This window comes from Thamnophis sirtalis, unplaced genomic scaffold (assembly GCF_051295495.1).
Source record: "Thamnophis sirtalis isolate CommonGarterSnake01/CBP01778 unplaced genomic scaffold, rThaSir2_p1.2 scaffold_1, whole genome shotgun sequence".
NCBI lineage: Eukaryota > Metazoa > Chordata > Lepidosauria > Squamata > Natricidae > Thamnophis > Thamnophis sirtalis.
Genome location: NW_028261381.1, coordinates 84,229,741 through 84,249,745, shown reverse-complemented (window position 1 = coordinate 84,249,745; position 20,005 = coordinate 84,229,741). Strand labels below are relative to the sequence as shown.

Sequence of the window (20,005 nt, the reverse complement as noted above, 5' to 3'; positions counted from 1 at the left end):
CACGTGATTTGATGTGAGTGACTTGTGGTCCAGGGCTAATAGGCAGTTTGTAGTCTCCAGAATCCCCTAGATCAGGAATGTCAAACTTGTGTCATCATGTCATCATCACATGATGTATCACGACTTCCCCCCCTTTGCTAAACCGGGGGTGGGCATGGCCAGCGCATGACACATCTGCCCCACGGGCTGTGAGTTTGACACCCTTGCCCTAGATGGTGCCATCAATCCAGCATGAAAAATCAGGCAAGTTCCAGCAGCATTTGGGGGAAGGCTTTGTTTTGCCCCATAGCTGCTAAATGGATATGACAAATCTCTTTAAGGCTTAAAAGTACTTATTAAAAGTACTTATTTAGATCTTCACATTTTCCAAATTTCAACAAACAAACAAACAATTGTGCAATTGTGTCACCCACAATGTTGTCAGAATATCTCTGCAAAATTCAGGTTGAAGCACATCACAAAGCAGAGATCCCATATGGGAAAAACAAAATCTACCATTCTATTCTACACCTTGAGAAGTACAAAAATGCAGAGCCCAGGGTGAAATTTCACCCTAGATTACTGGACATCTGTCCTTCAATATAATAAGCAGGAAATAGGTATGAAATTGTTTGAAGTAGAAGCTTCTCCAAAATATAATTTGTAAGTTTTATGTTAAGTAGTTTTCAATACCTAGAGGCTAACAAGTGAAGTGGCTACCACTGATGATCAACACAACTTGGTGTATAATTTTAGCATTGGATCAATCTCTAAATGGCCATAGGTAAATAAAATAATGGCATTAAGCATGTTCAGTAAGGCTAGTGAGAATGTGTATTATTGACTGTCAAACTGGAAGAGCGAATGAAAGAGGCTAAGGAATCAAAACCAACTGCTGTCCTTTGAATTAAGTAACTTCACTAATAAGATATATCTACAAGGCAGTTTTCATTTCATGTAACAAAAAAGATCATGAAATGCTTTATACACAAAATGTTAAGCATGTTTACTCAAATTAAGAATTAATGGGCAAATTAAAAAAATGTTGGAATAATTGATTCGACCTAGAGAGTAGAATATTATATGCAAAGTGAATGATTGTCTTTACAAGGCAAAGTACTGAGATAAATAGTTTTTTTCTTCAGCTGTCTCCAGACTATTACTTTTTCATTAATAGGATTTGAAGTCACCTATAATTATAATGTTTAAAATTAGTTCATTGGTGGTTATTGGAAGAATGAGAAACAAATAAGTAACCCTCTTTTGTGATTTTTTTTTAAACCAGATCCTTAGTTTCAGTACCACATCAGAACATAGACTTTTTATATTTTCAAATTTATAGGATTTATACACATAATTGACTAGATCAACTTACTCCATTTGCACCGAATAAGTGCTATTTCAAGGTTTGGTTGGTTGGGGGTATTTTTCCTGAAGTGCAATATTTATTTATTTGGCTTTAACAAGACACATTTGTTTCTTGTGCACAGCACTGGTATTTTAAGTAGGATGAATTCAAGAGTCATTATTTTTTTGTTTAAAACTTGTAAGACTTTGCACAGGTGTGCTAGTATTGTACTGTATAGCATCACATACTTGAGTTTTGGAAATAAAGACATTGTTTCAGAATCTTTTGAGTTACTCGTATGTGATTTATACATTTGGTGTTTGTTCATATAATAGCAATTCCTGTAGAGAACACATTTAGAATAGAAGAATAGAGTAGAATAGAATAGAAACTTTAGTGTCACTTTAAATGTACACTAATCAGCATACATTAAAATGAAATTTCATTGCATTGCATTCAGCTCTCAAACCATTAGATAACCATTATGCTTACATTAAAATGAAATTTCATTGCATTGCATTCAGCTCTCAAACCATTAGATAACCATTATGCTTATATCCACATACACAGACATGTATGACACAGAGAAATTTTAGTATGAACATACTAAGATCTTAATTCTGCCAGATTTTGCTTTATTAGCATAGAATTAACACTGAAGTTTACAATTGTTCTGTCTTCATAGATAGGAGCCTTGCCCATAAACCGACAAGGAAGCAAAAAATGATGATTATTCATTTTCAGACTTCCTTTGTGTTTTAAAGAACATTTTGTTGTCTGAGGCAAAGCAAGTGGTACCTCCTTCCACAGGATACACCATATCTAAGGCAATTTTGGAAAAGAGGTCAGAAAATTGAGCAAACATTACTTTTGATCCCTCCCTGATCAAAATTACTTTGACTTAATGCATTTGGGAAATGATATGATTAAATGTTGCTCAATTAGAACTCCCTCAACTAGAATGGTGAGAGAAGCTGGGATTTGTGGTTAAATAACCCCTGGAAGCATTGTTTCCCCAGTCTTAAGCTACATAATGGTATCAAATACTAATAGTTAAATTTGATAGGACTCCCAAATTTTATAAATTTTAGAATGTGGTCAAGTAGCATAGTGTGGAGAACAGACTGTCTGGTAAGAGACACATAAAATAGATTTTTTAGCACTCCTGTCTATTGAAAAATAACAAAAATATTAATTATCTAACTTAAATATAGCTAAAATACATATAATTATATTGATAACAGGGTATTAAAACAGATGGGACTTGGGAAATTAAAAGCTCACCCTAGGTACAGATTTTGGGCTTCACAAGAAATGGAGGATCTCTTCTTTGGCAATTTCTTAATTCTGGGAGGAACAACTAAAACTGGCGTATACAAGTATGTGTATTTAATTTGGATGTTTTTAGTGTTTTATGGTTTTAAAATGTTTTAGATTTTTAATTGTCACATATTTTTAAAATTGTAAGCCACTCAGAGCCATTGTCAGAGATGGGTGGCTATAGAAATTGGTTGGTTGGTTGATTGGTTGATTGGTTGGTTAAATGAATGAATGAATATCATCAATGCAGTTTCCTAAGTATATATTTCCCCCTTTTTGGAATCTGCACAATTGACAGGCCTATTTGGGGGGGGGTTAAATCTGAAGACCAACTTATATGGTGGGAAATAGTAAGTAATGTAGCATGCATATCTGGTGCTCACTAGGTCAGGGTATGTTGGTTTAAACTTTAGAGTATCCTGACGTTTCCCCACCCATACTGCTGCCAGTAATCTTCCTCATTGGCTTTGTAGGGTCTTGGCTGCTGGAAATTGTAGCAAGTATCATCCACAGTACACAACTGTAATTTTCCCATCTGTTTTAAAGTTTCTTATTTATGCTTTCTGTCTCAGTAAATAGGGCACCTAGTTGACCTTGGCTGATTCAGAAAAAAGGTAAGTAGGGTTCTTCCTGTTTGGCAGACTAGCTGTATGTTAAGCTAGAAAGTCAAAAAGACTTCCAGCATCAAACAATGGAAAACCACTTCCGTATTCTTGTTAAGAGAACAACATGTAGGTTTCATGCAGGCCCCCGGCCAGTAGTTCTTAAAACTAGGGGTAGTTAGCTCTAAGGCAGGGGTGTCAAACTCGATTTAATTGAGGGTCGCATCATGGTTGTGTTTGACCTTGGGGGGGGGCATGGTGGGCGTGGCCATGATGGGCATGGCCAAGTCAACATCACTCATGTCAGGGGTGCCTTTGGTGGCCCAAGTGCTCTGCCAGCCAAAATGGGTTTCCAAGCTCCGTTTCCAGCTGTGATGACCTCCTGCAACCCTTTGCTAGCAAAACTAGAACTCCATTTCCTCTGGCAGAGTTACTGCGGGCCGATCCTTTGCTGTTTCCAAGGCAGCCCCAAGGGCCAGATCTAAGCACCCCATGATCCGGATCCGGCCTCCAGGCCTTGAGTTTGACACCCCTACTTGGGCCTTGAGTTTGACACCCCTTAAATTTGGGTGTATCCTGGAGGTAAAGAGAACTATTTTATTTGCTTATTTGTAAATTAAAGAATTGAGTTTTGGACTGCTGCTACTGAAATGCTTGTGTGAAATAACAGTCTGGTTTGGCGACACTGCTACTGGTGGATTTAATGACATTCAACACTAAAAAAAAGAGGGTACTTTGGTCAAACAGTTTAAGAGCCACTGTCCTAGGAGCTGTGTTTGACTCAAGGGCATGAGTAGCTGCAATTTTCTATGAAGAAGGAGATCTCTTAGACAGTTTTGTAAAATGGCTACAAAAAGAGATAAAAATATCAGCATATAACACATCCAGAATAAAAGTAATAGCAAAAAACAAAATGCATCATTTAAGCAAAAATGTAGAGGTTAATCTCACACTTAAAGATGACAATGTGGGTATCAGGCAAACCTTTCTGAAGATAGCATTCCACACTTGGAAAGACCTTTTCTGAAGTAGGCACCCTCTTGCTTCCTTTTGTTGTGGCATCTTAAGGTCCCAGAACATGGGAACACATATTCCTTGAAATCCTTAAATTCATTTCATCTTTCAACCATATATTCATTTTGAAAATAGTTTAGACCTCTGGATCCAGCGAGTAGATAAATTCTTCCATCACAAATAACCAATCCATGTTACATCTTTTTTCTTGTAAATAGCTGCATGAGGTGGATGAAGAAATAGCAAGTGGCTAAACAGGAACTATTACAGGATGACCACCTGAGGTACACTGGGAAATCTTCCCACTGTTTATAAGAACAAGATTATTGCACTATGTTATCTCTCTTCCTCAGATGTACATTTTCTGAGTCAGCACTCATTGTATTTTCCAGACTGCCCATGACAGGTTGGGAAGGGGCGGGGGAAGCTGTCATATGTTTCCAGATACTGACCTTAGTCAGCGAATGGCTTTTCAGCAGAACAACAAGTTCAGCTACACTTGTAGAATAGCCAGTGGCTATTTAGCATCCTTGACACTTAAAGTGGTAAAAAAGGAAATAAAGAAGGAGAAGAAGCTGTTAGCAACTCATGAGGAAAAAAAAACCATATTGGAAGTCTCCAAAGGGTGAAATAGCATCACATTGCTTTACCAACATTGGAGGAAGAGGAGCAATTTGCCTGAAGCTCTCAGCCCTTTGGTGTTACTAACGATGGCATTCCATAGTAGAACTGTGTCCTTTTTCTTCTCAATCTGGATGGCAAATTTCATGGCACAACGTACAATTCTTCTGAAAGGTATGTTACCATAAACTGCTAGTTTTTCAACATATTCTGTCTTGTACCAAGGAGGGGTATATTTTAAACAAAAATTGCAATATTATAAGGTAGAGAAGGGAACACAGTTATTTCCAGGTCTTCTGTTGGTTTGTTTATTTATTTTTATTTGTTTATTTATTTGTTTATAGCATGAAACATTAAATAAAACTTAGGGCACTTTAAAGTCTAAGGAAAGTTTGATGGCCAAAGTTCCAGCAAAGTTGTAGCAAATGATCCTCAATCTGTTCAGATGACGAAGATCACAAGTCATTTTTTGTTTCTCAAATTGACAAATCGCAGTTAGGAAGAAGATGCTGTGCAAACAAGCAAAGTGTAGTTGCAATGTGCAGAATGAATTTTATTTAATTCATGTAATTTTTGCTGATTCAAAAGGCTGGTTGGTATAGTGTTTCCTTTCTAACAAAAATATGTCCGTTTAAGATAAGGATGGAATTTTCATGGACTAGAGCTAATTTTGTCATGTGGTAGAAGGAATGTGGTAAATTAGGAGGCATAGAGGGGAGAGGAGGCATGGATAGAGTGTCAAACAAAAACATTCTGAAACAACTTTCTGCCCTGAGCACTTCCCAAATAATAACATACCATATTACAAAAACAAGTACTTTGGATATTTAGAATGTGCGTTCTGCTAAGTGATACATCATAGTTCCATCCTATAGTGAAATGAAAAATACGTATATATACAGAATGCTAAGGGTGAGAACAGTAAGGACCTTTTTGGATGTTTTGGTTTTGTATAGGAAGTATTAGCAACTTACTTTTAAAAAGAATGCTTCTTGCATTAAAAAGTCTGCTTCTTCCTACATTCACAATTTGTCTCAATCATCACACCTTTTGATCTATTCTTGTGGGATACATTTAGTGCTGGTATTTTGAGGGGTGGTTTTAGTTTACAGGTATCACCGCTGTTGTGAATGCCTTTGTGTTAAGATATTTAAGTATTAGAATTTAAGTATTCCACCACAAAACCGCGCTCAACTAAACCGCGTCCGACTAAACCGTCGCTGACGGCGTCGCTGACGTCAACAGGGTGACAACAGCGTGGAGACAGAAGCACGCTGTAAACCCTAAACCTAAAATTAACCCCTAAACCTAATCCCCCTAAACCTAATCCTAAACCTAACCCTAAACCTAACCCTTAACCTAACCCTAAACCTAACCCTAAACCTAACCCTTAACCTAACCCTAAACCTAATCCTAAACCTAACCCTTAACCTAACCCTAAACCTAACCCTAACCCTTAACCTAACCCTAAACTAACCCTAACCCTTAACCTAACCCTAAAGCTAACCCTAAAGCTAACCCTAAAGCTAACCCTTACCTTAAGTTGAATCGGCTTGCTTTCAAAGCGCTATTTAAAGCACCCTTCTTTCTCCGCGCTGGCTGTTGTTGCCCTGTTGATGACATCAGCGACGCGGTTTAATCGGGCGCGGTTTAGTCGAGCGCGGTTTTGACGGGTCACGAATTTCATTTAGTCATATTTTGTAATGCAAATAAATATATAAATATTAAATATCCATTAGTAATCATTTTGATATATTTCTGCTTATTTGCAGATATTCGGATGTCAAACTGCAGAATTGTGGGTGTAACACTTGTTGTAGATACGGCTAATATTAATTTTAATTTTGCTGAAGCAGAACCAGTTTGCAGGCAGCTGGGATTAATGCTAGCACACAAATCCAAGATTGAAGCTGCTTTGAAACATGGCTTTGAAACTTGCAGGTACAAAAAATCTTTCCAACATTTACTTATAAATGTTTTATGCTAACATATGTACAGATAACCTTTTTAATGCCATTTTAAAAATAAAATATCATTATTATTACTTAAGAAATAAATCAAGATTAGAAGCAAGAAACAATTAAAAATTAAATAGCCCCTCTTATTCTTAAAGCAGAAAAAGGTGATTATTTATTCCCAAATTAAATTTATTCCCTTTTTTCTCCACAGGATCATATGCATAGAACCATTATATATATTACTTATATATAAATACGAATGAGTGTGGCTTCATATTAGCGCTTGAAGTTCACTTAAATGTATACCTAATAATGTGCAACTTTTGCTTCCTTGAAACTTGAAACAGAAACTGTCTATGCCAGGGTTGTCGAACTCGCGGCCTTCAGGCCAGATGCATCATGTGCTGCCCTTGCCCAGTTTAACGAAGGCGGGTAAAGTCCCAATATGTCATGTGACGCTGCTGTGACGACGTGAGTTTGACACCCCTGGTCTATGCCTATCACAAACCTTTTGAATTTTTCCTCAGTTTCCCAAAGGATGAATAATCCTGGGTCATTTGGGGTTATTTTCATAGCACCTAACCTGAACATTTTTGATTTTTTTAAATTTTTGCACAAATGATTCAAGCTGTGGATTACACTTGGCATTTGAGTAGAGTGACCCCATGCAAACTCCCCCAAATGAAAATCAATTGTCAAGACAAAAAGAAACATCTATTGACTTTAATTTAAATTAAATTAAAATTAATAGCACTAATTATTTACCATGTATTTCATAGCTTTCCCCTTTTGAAACATTAGAACAGTGGTAGTCAACCTGGTCCCTACCGCCCACTACTGGGCATTCCAGCTTTCATGGTGGGCGGTAGGGGTTTGCGGTAACTCTGGTTTATAAATTTTATAAAGTAAAGTTACTTCCCTAATAAATCACTATTACTGTGGAACCGGTGAGCGATTAGAAAATTTTACTACTAACAGAGATATAAAAGTTGGTGGTAGGCATAAAAAGGTTGACTACCCCTGCATTAGAACCTATAACGTTTGGAGAGACTATGAAGACCATAGCCAAACTTCTGACTGTAGACGCCAAACTTTAACTTCATTTCCTTTTGAGTAAATAAGAGTCGTCTAAGAAAGTAACCTCAAAAATGTCGTGGTGGGTTTCAATTTATTTTACTAATGGTTTGCTCGCGCTCACATCGCAACACTTCTGCATGTGCCGAGAAGCATCCAGTTCGCCCAATCAGGGGGGAACCAGCAGAAACCCAGCTCTGCAAATATGATATTGTTAGCTTCAGGACTGAACAAGGAAGATGGAATCATAAACTTCACTTAAATATATATCTAATAATGTGCAACTTTTGCTTCCTTGAAACTTGAAACAAAAACTGTCTATGCCAGGGCTGTCAAACTCCCAGCCCACCCGGCCGGATGTGTGACATGCTGGTTATGCCCAGTTTAGCGGGGGGGGGGGGGAGTTCCAATACATCATGTGATACTGCTGTGATGACGTGAGTTTGACACCCCTGGTCTATGCCTATCACAAACCTCTTGAAATTTTCCTCAGTTTTCCAAAGGATGAATAATCCTGTGTTATTGAAAGTTGCTTTTCACAGCACCTAACCTGAACATTTTTTTAAATTTTTTTTAATTTTTGCACAAATCATAAAACCAAAGAATAATATTGGGGAAGAAGGCTAGCTGGGGAATTCTGGGAATTGAAGTCCACAAATCTTCAAGCTTCTAAGGCTGAGAAACACTGTTCTATACAGTAGTATATACATAAACTTTGAAAGTGACACTTCGTTGTTGCTAGGGTCATGTATCTAACAGGAAAAAAAATGCTTTTCACTCTAGTTTTGGCTGGGTAGCAGAAGGCTATGTTGTAATTCCCCGGATAACTCCAAATGAAAAATGTGGGAAGAATAAAACTGGGATTGCCATCTGGAGAATGGAGCCAGAAAAGAAAGCTCGTGTCTATTGTTACAATTCTTCAGGTAAGTGGGATGAGATATGGATTATAATAATATTTAATATCGGAGAATCCCTCCTAAAAGAGTTAAGGTAATAATAATTGTAGAGATTTCCATACTGCTAGAAGATTGTGGCCAACTTCCAATGTACACAGGTTCAGGATACAATAACTTCCTGGGAAGCCTGAGAAACTCAGAAATTGCCAGTTAAACTATTAACAAGTCAGCTAAGCCACTGTTGACAAGTTTACCTGTTTTTTTCCCTTAGTCAAAGTTTGTAGCATGGAAGAACATTATGAAATTTAAATTGCTTTAAATGTGACCAAAATATACTGTTTTCTGATTTAAAAAGTTATACAGATAGTCCTCAACTTACAGCCACAATTGAGCCCAAAATTTATGTTGCTAAGTGAGAAATTTATTAAATAGGTTTTGCCCCATTTTGTACAACTTTTCTTGCTGCAGTTGTTAAGTGAATCACTGCAGTTGTTAAATTAGTAACATTAAGTGAACCTGGCTTCCCCATTGCCTTGGCTTTCCAGAAGGTCACAAAAAGTGATCATATGACCCCAGGACACGGCAACCGTCATAAATATGAATCAGTTGCCAACCATCCAAATTTTGATCATGTGACCATGAAAATGCTTCAATGGTCATAAGTGTGAAAAATGGCCATAGGTCACTTTTTTTCAATGCTGTTGTAACTTCATTGTTTGTTGTTCAGTGCTGTTGTAATAGTTATATACATGTTATTGTAAGTGAACTGTTGTAAGTTGAGGACTACCTGTATTGTATTAAGGTTAGGGATGGGTCACCATTAATATTTGCAGGAAAGTCTTCTAAAGTTGACTTCTCCTGCTGGGAAGATGACCTGTTTATGGGGGTGATCCTTCATCTGCTTGGCTCCCAACTTATGGGGGATCTGCATTTGTCCACATAGCATCTCTACCACAGGACTTGCTAATCATTAGTTTCACTACAGTAGTATATTTTTTCAAATATTCATTACTTTACGTAGAAGGATGGATTTTAAATCAAGGAAATAAAGAAATCCTTTGAAAGAGCATTACAAAAAGAAGAAAACTGCAGAACTATTTGCCCTTTAAAATAATCAAAATGGACCAGAATAAAGAATACTGTAATCTCATTTATACTTGCAAGGAACCTGGAGTTGCTATGTTGTCATCTGGAATTCTCCCCATAACTTATGGTATCTCAGTGGCATCAATTGATGGAGAAGTACATCTCTTCATCAGAAATGATTATATAGTATCTCTCTGGAGATTTGGTCACTTGGACAATCTAGGGTGGTAATCAGTGGTGAGTTACAGCTGGTACGCGCCGGTACGGGCATACCGGTACCTGCTGGGAGCACCAGGTACTATTCCGATATGGTGCTCCCCGCCCACTTTCCTTACCTGTATTTGACCCAACTGGGCCATTTGCGCACATGCAGGGAGTGTATGACGTCTATGCGACGCTCCACCGAGCAGCTGGATTGTCATGGGCGGTGGTGCACATGTGCGCACAGTGCGCTTGCACGTTGTGGACGCCCAGCCATGTTGCAGCATACCGGTTGCGATGGGATCCAGAACCCACCACTGGTTGTAATGTACTTTCTGAGATCTCAGGAAGCATTAAAAAAAACCTCAAATCTATTTATGTTTGACTCCAAATAAAGAGAAAAACCATAAAGAGTTTTATTAGATGGCACTTGCTTGAAACACAAAAGATATGCCACTAGAAAATTGGAAGGTAGGCCATAATTTCATTCATAGTATATATCAAGGGTGAAATCCACTTACCTTTGCTAATGGTTCGGTAGCAATGAGAGCATGCGTGACCGGGCAGGTGGGCGGAGCCTGTTACCGAGCACACCTGCAAAGGTAAGCAAACAGAGAGGGGGAAGAAAATCCGCTCTGCCATACGATTTAGATTAGCTAGAAAGCAGGAAATCCTGCTTTCTAGCTAATATAAATCACGCGTCACAGCTGATTGTTGGAAAAACCGGTTCACCTGAACCGGTTTCATTTTTTTTACTACCGGTTTGGCTGAACCAGTAGCATTTTTACTACCAGTTCAGGCAAACTGGTCCAAACCAGTAGCACTTCACCCCTCGTACATATGCCTAGCCTTGTTCTCCTAAGAACTCTTATAGGGAAGGACGTGTAGAAAATAATTCAATATTGGAGTACTGAAGGTTTACATCTGTCTATCTTAAAGGGGCAACCTAGACATGATCTTAATACTAATCTTTACACTATAAGTTGTCTTTTAAGGAGACATAATATCCAGTTTTGGTCCCCATACTATAAAAAAAGGATGTTGAGACTCCAGAAAGAGTGCAAAGAGCAACCAGGATGATTAGAGGACTGGAGGCTAAACCACATGGTGAACAATTGCAGGAACTGTTCTTGGCTAGTTTAGTGAAGAGAAGGACCAGGGGAGGCATGATAGCAGTGTTCCAATATTTGAGGGGTTGTCACAAAGAGGAAGGAGTCAACCTAATTTTCCAAAGCACCTGAAGGCCAGACAAGGAATAATGGATGGAAACTGATCAAGGAGAGATTCAACCTAGAAATAAAGAGAAATTTTCTGACAGTGAGAACAATCAACCAATGGAACAGCTTGCCGTCAGAGGTTGGGAGTGCTCCATCACTGGAAGTTTTCAAGAAGAAACTGGACAGTCGTCTGTCAGAAATGCTGTAGGATCTCCTGCTTGAGAAGGGTTGGACTAGGTCAGAGGTGGTATTCAGCAGGTACTGACCATTTCCAGAGAACTGGTAAATACCATCTCTGACTGGCCCTGCCTCCATCTTGCTCTGGAGTGGGGGGAATGAAGATTTTACAGTATTCTTCCCCTGCCATACCCACCAAGCCACACCCACAGAACTGGTAGTAAAAGAAATGTAATCCCACCACTGGACTAGATGGCCTATAAGGTCTCTCCCAAATCTATTCTATTCTATTTTAAGGAGTCTGATTTAATAACAAGCAAACAGTTATGTTTTTGTCATGGCTGCTCATGGTAACAGGCATATTTATAATATAATGCAGAACCCAATTATCCTTTTGGCTTTTTCACAGAGACTCATGGCAATATCACAATACAGCTGTCATTTACATCCTAGTCAGTTCATTAAAATGTGTCATCACATTTCCTGTCAGAAACTGTCATCAAGAACGGTGCAAGGGCCATTTCCCCCTGTCACTGCAAATATTAAGATAGCATAGTCATTTTTGTATTATAAAAGTTTTTAAAAAGTTTTTTATTTTTCATACAACTTTACACATATTATAGAAACAAAGTGTTGACTGGATCCTCCCTTTTACATCCTGTCATTTACACAATCCATGTTACATCATAGCTTGGTTTTCACTTTCAGCCAAATTATTTTCTTCCATTATTTCCCATTTTTTTAAAGTCATATTTTCTTAGTACCTAAACAATATCTTCAATTGCCCCTTCAAAAATTGCACAAAATTATTATTTCATATTTCTCTATTGGTCTATTTTGCTATAAACAATATAGATCGTCTAGTTATGTTTTGATATAGAGAACATTTTTCAATTTTTTCTACAATTAACAATGTACTACTATACTTTTTCTTAATTAGTTGCATAACAATACCAATCATACTACTATTCCCTTTAATCTACCTATACAACTCCTTTTCCCCTTCTTCCTCTTTTATCCATTTTCTCTTGGGCTCTAACGAATTCCACTTTTAATCATTTTTCTTCTTCTCCCCCTTTCTCCTAACTTCTTCTTTTTCTTTTTCCTGTTTTATGGTTGTAGTATCTTTTCTTCAGATTATTCAATTTTATTATTCTAGTACCTTTCTCCAGGGTTTTCCCTGTTCTCCTCCCTTTCTTAGTATCTTGTGGTTTCTTTTTGCGGGGGGATCTCCCCCTTTGTCTGCTGGCTCATATTCTACTAGGGTTCCAAGAATACAACTTGCAGTTACTACTAATGGGCCAATTCTATACCTCTACATTTGTTTTGTTTTTCTTCCCTAAATGTAGAACCTTACTTTTTTCACCATTGAGTGTCATTTTGCTAGATAAGGCCTAGTGCTCAGGTCTATCAAGGTCCTTATGGAGTGTTGGCTATTCCTGCCAGTTTGGTGTCGTCTGCAAATCTGATGAATTCCCTTTCTATCCCCTCATCTAAATCATCAAAAGAAAAATGAAACTACTGGACCTAAGTGTAAGAAAGTTTGAGCATAAGGTTTGTTTAGAAAATATCACTGGGATGAATTCAACCAACATCTGCATTTCTACCATATCCAGAAATTAAACGAAATTACTTTATAGTGATCTAAATGAACCCCATTTAGAAATAGTCAGTGGAACAGGGAGGAAGAATGATGACAGCAGCTTTTTCCAAAAATTAATCTTACTGGTATAAATCAAGCGAAGAGTTAAGTCTGACAAATACTTTAATATCAGATATCTTTGAGCAATCTAATATGATCAGTATATTACTCTGCAGTAGTACATTTTAGCTCTTTAGAATAACCCTTAGTAAGATGTCTCCTGCATTCTGTTATTTTTTAAGAATGCACATCAACAAATTTCACTGCACTGTTTTCTTGTCCTCTTTTCAGATACGTGGATTAATTCATGCATCCCGGAAGAAAGCACAGTTTCATTACCAGAGAGTTCCACCGAGATGAACTCCACTTTAACAGCCTCGTTTCAGGATACCTCCACAGTGGTTGACACAACTCAGTTACAACAAACTCAGAAGGTCCCAAAGTATCGCATCATATGTGTAACAGAAACTTTGTCTCCCGATTCCGAACCTACTCCCGAGAAGGAAAATTTGATTTTCACTGATAAACGAACTGCCTTTAAAAATGAAGGTGTCCCATTTGGAGGTAATAGCCATACAGGGTGCTTTGAGTTTCATGGTTTTATGTTAGAGAGAGGACAAAAGAACAGCTCAGGTTTACAATTTTGGTGGCTTAGTGGGGAACTTAAAAAGTGTGCTTTATAAGGTGGTAAGATGAATCAAACCATTATAACCAGAAATGTAGTCTTTTCCTTTTGACTTGTTTTAAGCCACCAATTCTACAGTCCAAATAAGGCAATGGAGAGCTGCTCTAATGTAGTGGCTAGAGAGTTGCTACTCCAAATCTTAAATCTGGATGCACTAGGTTGCTGCTTTCCCTCAGGCTTCAACATTTCTCTTCCCTACCTTCCAGATACCTGACTTACAAGATACATATTTGGTAGGAATTATATGTAGACAATGTACATGAAGAGCTTTAAATATACCAAAGTAGTACAAGAAAATGTTATTAGTTAGATTTTATTCATCCTCTCAATGAGAAAACTCTTTATAATTCAATTAGGTCTACATAAAAAAGGTCTAAAATCTAAGATAATATTTTTGTTTGGGCCATGTTATTACTGCCACTTCTATCACTCCTACTACTTACTATTAATACTAAACTGGTAGCTCATATGGGTTAAGTGACTCCTTAGCAGGGACATGCAGGCAGGGGAGGCAGAGCCTCACCTGTCATCATGAAAAGAAAAAATATATATAAAAGGAAAAAGGCAAGAGCTGAGGTCAGGCTGAGCTAGTTGCTGCCAGAGTCACCATGGATGACTCTGCTTAGTGCTTAACTGTTTAAAAAAGCCTCAAAAAAGTGCCCTCTACAGGAGGCAGCAGGAGAACAATGGGCCTCATCTAGTCTGGCATTTTATGGTCACTTGAGTTAAGCAAAGGTTAAAAGCTGAAAAATTCCTGACATAGATGAGGCACGTCGTTCTCCTGCCTCCTCTTGTAAAGGGTGCTTTTTAAGAGGCTTTTTTAAACAGTTAAGCACTAAGCAGAGTCATCCATGGTGACTCTGGCAGCAACTAGCTCAGCCTGACCTCAGCTCTTGCCTTTTTCCTTTTACATTTTTTTTCTTTTCATGATGGCAGGCAAGAGCAGAGTTGAAATCCTCTCTGAAACAGCTGGAAAAGGTACATGAGGGTCGGAGGGAAGGGAAGGAATTCAAACTTCATCCTCCTGGTGCAACTTTGTGTGTGTGTGTGTGTGTGTTTGAGAGGGGGAGAGGGAGCATATTGAGGCAGTTCTTTAGTTTATGCACTATGTAACACTCTAATACTATGCCTTTGGGTCTTCTGAAATTTTAATTATCCAACCATAAGCAAAAACAATGTTTTCAGTAGAATGAATTTCCACTTCTACTTACACCTGCCAGCCAAAATGCTGCTAGTGGCATTGCTAACATGGGCTGAAGAGGAAAACCTAAATTTTCTGAATCCTGGTGCAACTTTGTATGTGTGTGTGTGTGTGTGTGTGTGTGTTTGACAGAGGGGGGAGGGAGGGAGAGAGGGAAGAAGGAGGGGAAGGAAGAAGAAAAAGAAATAAGGAAACTTATTTAGCAAAGGAGAAAAACAAATGCTGTCACTTTAAATCGGAACTGAGCATGCCTGGCTGTGGAATTCTGGTAGTTGAAGTCCACAAGTCTAAAAAAATTGCTGCCTCACCAGCCATAAACCTCACCGCACGTCACTGCTCCTTAGTCAGCCTCCTCTACCAGTTTCATTTCTAAGAATGCTCTGAATACATTCAGAAAATGGAAATTAGTGAGCAACACACAATGATTCTGTACAGCTGAAAAACCTCAAAAGTATTTTAGAAAGTGCAAGAAAGAGCTCTGGCATAATAGGGGGCATGGGGAGGAGGAAGAATGCCTTTTAGTCAGCATGTTGACTCCTGGCGACTATATGGACAAATCCCTACAGTTTTCTTAGCAAGAATTCAGAAGTACTGTGTTTCCCCAAAAATAAGACAGTGACTTATTTTCTTTTGACCCTCGAAATAAGCACTTGGCCTTATTTTTGGGGAGGTCTTATTATTTTTGAAGTGCAGAGGTGGCAAGCATGGTCACCTCATGGCTGCTGCTGTGATGCAATATTTTCGAGGTGGTCTTATTTTAGAGGGGAAGGCTTATTTTAGCACATGCCCTCAAAAGCCCGATTGGGCTTATTATCCAAGGAGGTCTTATTTTCAGGGAAACAGGGTAGTTTGCCATAGCCTGCTTTCTACTGCTGAGAGAGAGTGACTGGCCTAAGGTCACTCAATTAGTGTCAGCATTGACTTCATTCAGTAATCAGGAAAGAAACCACTCGACTCCATTTGAATTGAAATCAAGTGTACTTTTACTAATTATAAATGAACAGTTGCAAAGCAAAGCTGAGTCTGGTTAATTAGGCGCGAAAGCTAATAATATAATGTATAATTCATTCCCCTCCCCTTGGCATCCCTGTGCACAGTCCAATCATATTGCCCCCAAATGTCAGGTGTGAGATAACTTCAAAAGGCATCACCAGGATGGAATGCTGGACCGTTGGCCTTGGCGGGAAACTCCCTTCCTCCACATGCGCAGTAAGGTGGTCAGTTCAGCGTCTAGAAACTTCCTCCAGCACATCAATGATTCCCCTCCCAAATACCATGCCCCCCTCCCCGTTTCAATGGCAGCCGAAGCAGCAGCAAAGCAGAGGCTGACATCTGGTTTTCAATCCTCAGAACTCACAGTCCTCTGGCTTCTAGCCTGGTGCTTGCACTACTACACCAAACTGACTCTGTAACTGAAGACTCTGATTATTGAAAATAGGAGCAATTGTTCTCTTGTCCTATTTAGAGATGGGTATGGATTTGTAAGCTGTAGGTTGGTTTTTGTGTTGCACATGTTGAAAAGAATACCTTTGGACACTGAAATGCAAACAATCTATTCCACTACCTTAGTTTTTTCAGCAGGTTACATTGATATTAGCCTCATCAATTTGTCTTCAGAAAAGGAATGTTTTGTTATTACAGTTCACAGTAAGCAATTCTGTCTAAAGCAGAGGGAACCTTCTAAGCCATAAAAATATTTGTCTTTTTTTCATCCAAGACTGCACAAAATTAACAGTTCCAAAGTTGTTGTTTTTTAAAAGTAATAGCTATAATACTAATACTAGTAGCTGCCTCTCTAAATTCTAGTATTAAAAAAATCTAAAATTAAAAATTCACTTGGTGAAAATAAACACCAACAGCAGGAATGTTCCAACTAGTAACTGCAATCAGTCAATACAGTTAGCTAAGAACAAATAATTGAATGGAGATGTGCATCCATGCCATGAGGGCGGAGGGGTTGGCAAGTACATTCACAACTAAATTGTGGCAATGTTGTCCAATGCAACATAAAACCAAATTCGGTCTGTGTTTAATTGTTGATCAATAAACAAGGACACAAAGCTAATCTTGAAACCAGAACAATTAGATTTAATCCCAGTTCAGATCCAGTAAGAAATTATGCTTAACACAAAAACAGAATTGAAAGGAACCCTGAAGCTCTTCTAGTCCAGCCCCCTGCTCAGGCAGGCAACCCTATAATATTTCAGACAAATGATTGTCCAATCTCTTCTTAAAAACTTCCAGTGTTGGAGCATTAACAACTTCTGGAGGCGGGTTGTTTCATTGATTAATTGTTCTAACTATCAGGAAATTTCTCCTTAGTTCTAGTTGCTTCTCACATTCCATCCATTGCTTCTTGTCCTGCCTTCAGGAGAATAGCTTGACTCCCTCTTCTTTGTGGTAGGCCCTGAGATATTGGAACACTACTACCATATCACCCCTAGTCCTTCTTTTCATTAAACTAGACATATTCAATTTCAGCAATCATTCTTTATATGTTTTAGCTTCCAGGTCCCTAATCATCTTTGTTGCTCTTCTCTTACCCTTTCTCTTCTCAGCATCTTTTTTACATTGTGGTGACCAAAACTGGATGCACTATTCCAAGTACGGTCTTACCAAGGCATTATAAACTGTTATTAACACTTCATGTGATCTTGATTCTAGTACTCTTGTTAATGCAGCGTAGGACTGTATTAGCTTTTTTGGCAGGTGCAATACACTATTGGTTCATATTTAAGTGATCATCCACTAGGAGTCCAAGATCCCTCTTACAATTACTACTATTGAGCCAGGTACCACCTATTCTATACCTGTGCATTTGGTTTTTCTTGCCTAAATGTAGATCCTTATTTTTTTTCACCACTGAATTTCATTTTATTAGATAGGACCCAATGTTCAATTCTGTCAAGATCCTTCTGTATCTTAAGCCAATCTTCTGGAGTGTCGGCTATTCCCACCAGCTTGGTGTCATCAGCACATTAGATGAGTTCCCCATCTATCCCCTCATCTAAATCACTGATGAAGATATTGAAGACTACTGGGCCTAAGACAGAGCCTTGCGGTACCCCACTACATACTTCCCTCTATGTTTACTTGCTAGTTTCTTCTTGTTTGTGGGCTCGTACAGAGAGTGAGGCAGAAACATATTGAAAGAAAAATCCAGCTGCTCAAGGCCTAAAATTCTGCAAAGGAATTCCACTGCAGCATCCAACCAATTGTGGAGAATGGTGTAAATTCTTCTGCCATTGGAGTCCCATCTATGAACACTGGAGAAAAAAAAAGGCATTTTGATTTCCCCCCCAGAAAACATTAATACTGCCACCAGAAATTTTTAAAAAAGATTGTTTAATCTCCAATATTTCAAAGTTGCCTCTTTCTTCTTTCCAGCTGTACCTATCGTGCTTCTGGTGCTTGCCCTCTTCTTCTGCGCAGCTGCAATGGTTTTAGCTGTCTGCTATATCAAAAAGTAAGTGAAACCTGTTGCTTTGCATGCATTTCTATCAACAACATATATGTAAATGCTAATGCTATCTTTTCATATGTAACAGGACTTGGGTATTCTTCTCACTGTATGGAGAATGTTCTAAATCACCAATTAGATTGGTAGTTTTAATAATTAAATATTCATGCCTTCTTGATGCAGCATAAACATAAGTAAGACATACTCATATATGAATGTATAACGTATGTTCAGGTAGAAAAATCTTCAAATTGGCAATAGTGCAGTGGCAGTGAGTAAATATTTTTTCTACATCTCTTAATTTAAAAAAAATCAAAGTGGTTTATGGTAAAACCTTGTTTCTGTCATAGCAGATGAAAAGGCTTTCAGAAAAATGTTTCTGAAACATCAATTACTGACACATTATAGTTTTATCGTGTGTGTGTGTGTGTGTGTGTGTGTGTGTCTGTGTGTGTGTGTGTGTTCCAGCATAACTCTGGAACACCTCAAGCCGTTTCAACCAAACTTGGTACATAGATTACTTACTCTCTGGAAACAAATACTGTGGGGATAAGACACCCCTAACACCTCTCGGGGTGTATGTTCTGTTAAGATACAGCCTGTTGTGCCTTAAATGGCTCCTACTGTACAGCGCTGTGGAGTTGCCATGGTAACGGCTTCACAGTACTCCACAAGGGGGCTCCCTCTGGTAAGGGGGAAAATCCAACATTAGAAATTGTGGTGAAGTTCATGGAACGAGGATTGGAATAAATAAATAGAGGTTATGAACTAGTAATTTAATATATTATGGTATCTCCTATACTGTATAAAACACATACATGTTTATATGTGTGTGTGTGTGTGTCTGTAAAATCAAGCCACCTATATAGAGATAGAGATATATAGCTATATGCTGATGCTTTATTTAAACTAAATATGAGTAATTTGTGTGATTGCATGAGCTTTGTATATGCCATATGCTCAATAAATAAATACATTACTGACACCTGATACAGCCTTTCAAGTAAGTGCAGTTCAAGATACAATAATGGCTTTCATTTCTAGAATGTCTGTATGGCGATTAATTATTAATCAACTTTGTTTTTCAATTTGATGAAAGATACAAGAAAACATCTCTATTTTCAAGCAAGGAGAAGAAAGATGAAATAGAAACCAAGACCCTCAAAGAACTAAATGCAAAAAACCAACCTCCAGAGCAGAGCCTAACGAATGGAGAAAAGGAAGAAGTGGAAGTCAAGTCTGAGCCACAAGTAAAATGTTTGGAAGCAGAAGTTTGAGGCAGAGTATCTCAATGAACAAATGCCACATGAACAAATGGAAACTAACAGTTTTTAGACATTGATAATTGTATAAATTGCCAAAATCAGTATCAGGCCTGTCATACAAACATTTCACACCTCATATATGCTAGCTTATACATTGTCAATATAGGAATGATCTGCCTTACAATAACACCTATACAACTCATATTTTCAGTTTTGTTACAAGGAAACGACAATATTTTTCCAAAACACGACCTGCAAC

General features: G+C 38.2%; 1 protein-coding gene across 2 annotated transcripts; it reads left to right on the top strand.

Annotated features, from left to right (window-relative positions):
• The first annotated feature begins 4,684 nt into the window (after window positions 1-4,684).
• LYVE1 (lymphatic vessel endothelial hyaluronan receptor 1) lies at window positions 4,685-20,005 on the top strand. Of its 2 annotated transcripts, none has more exons than XM_087718000.1 (6): window positions 4,685-5,058; window positions 6,657-6,825; window positions 8,700-8,839; window positions 13,427-13,699; window positions 18,409-18,487; window positions 19,581-20,005. In XM_087718000.1, the coding sequence occupies exons 1-6, from the start codon at window positions 4,974-4,976 to the stop codon at window positions 19,756-19,758; spliced, it is 924 nt and encodes a 307-aa protein (XP_087574126.1). In that variant the 5' UTR covers window positions 4,685-4,973; the 3' UTR covers window positions 19,759-20,005. The 2 variants fall into 2 exon arrangements, with proteins under 2 accessions (XP_087574126.1, XP_087574130.1); XM_087718004.1 differs by having other exon boundaries at window positions 4,687-5,058; window positions 6,741-6,825.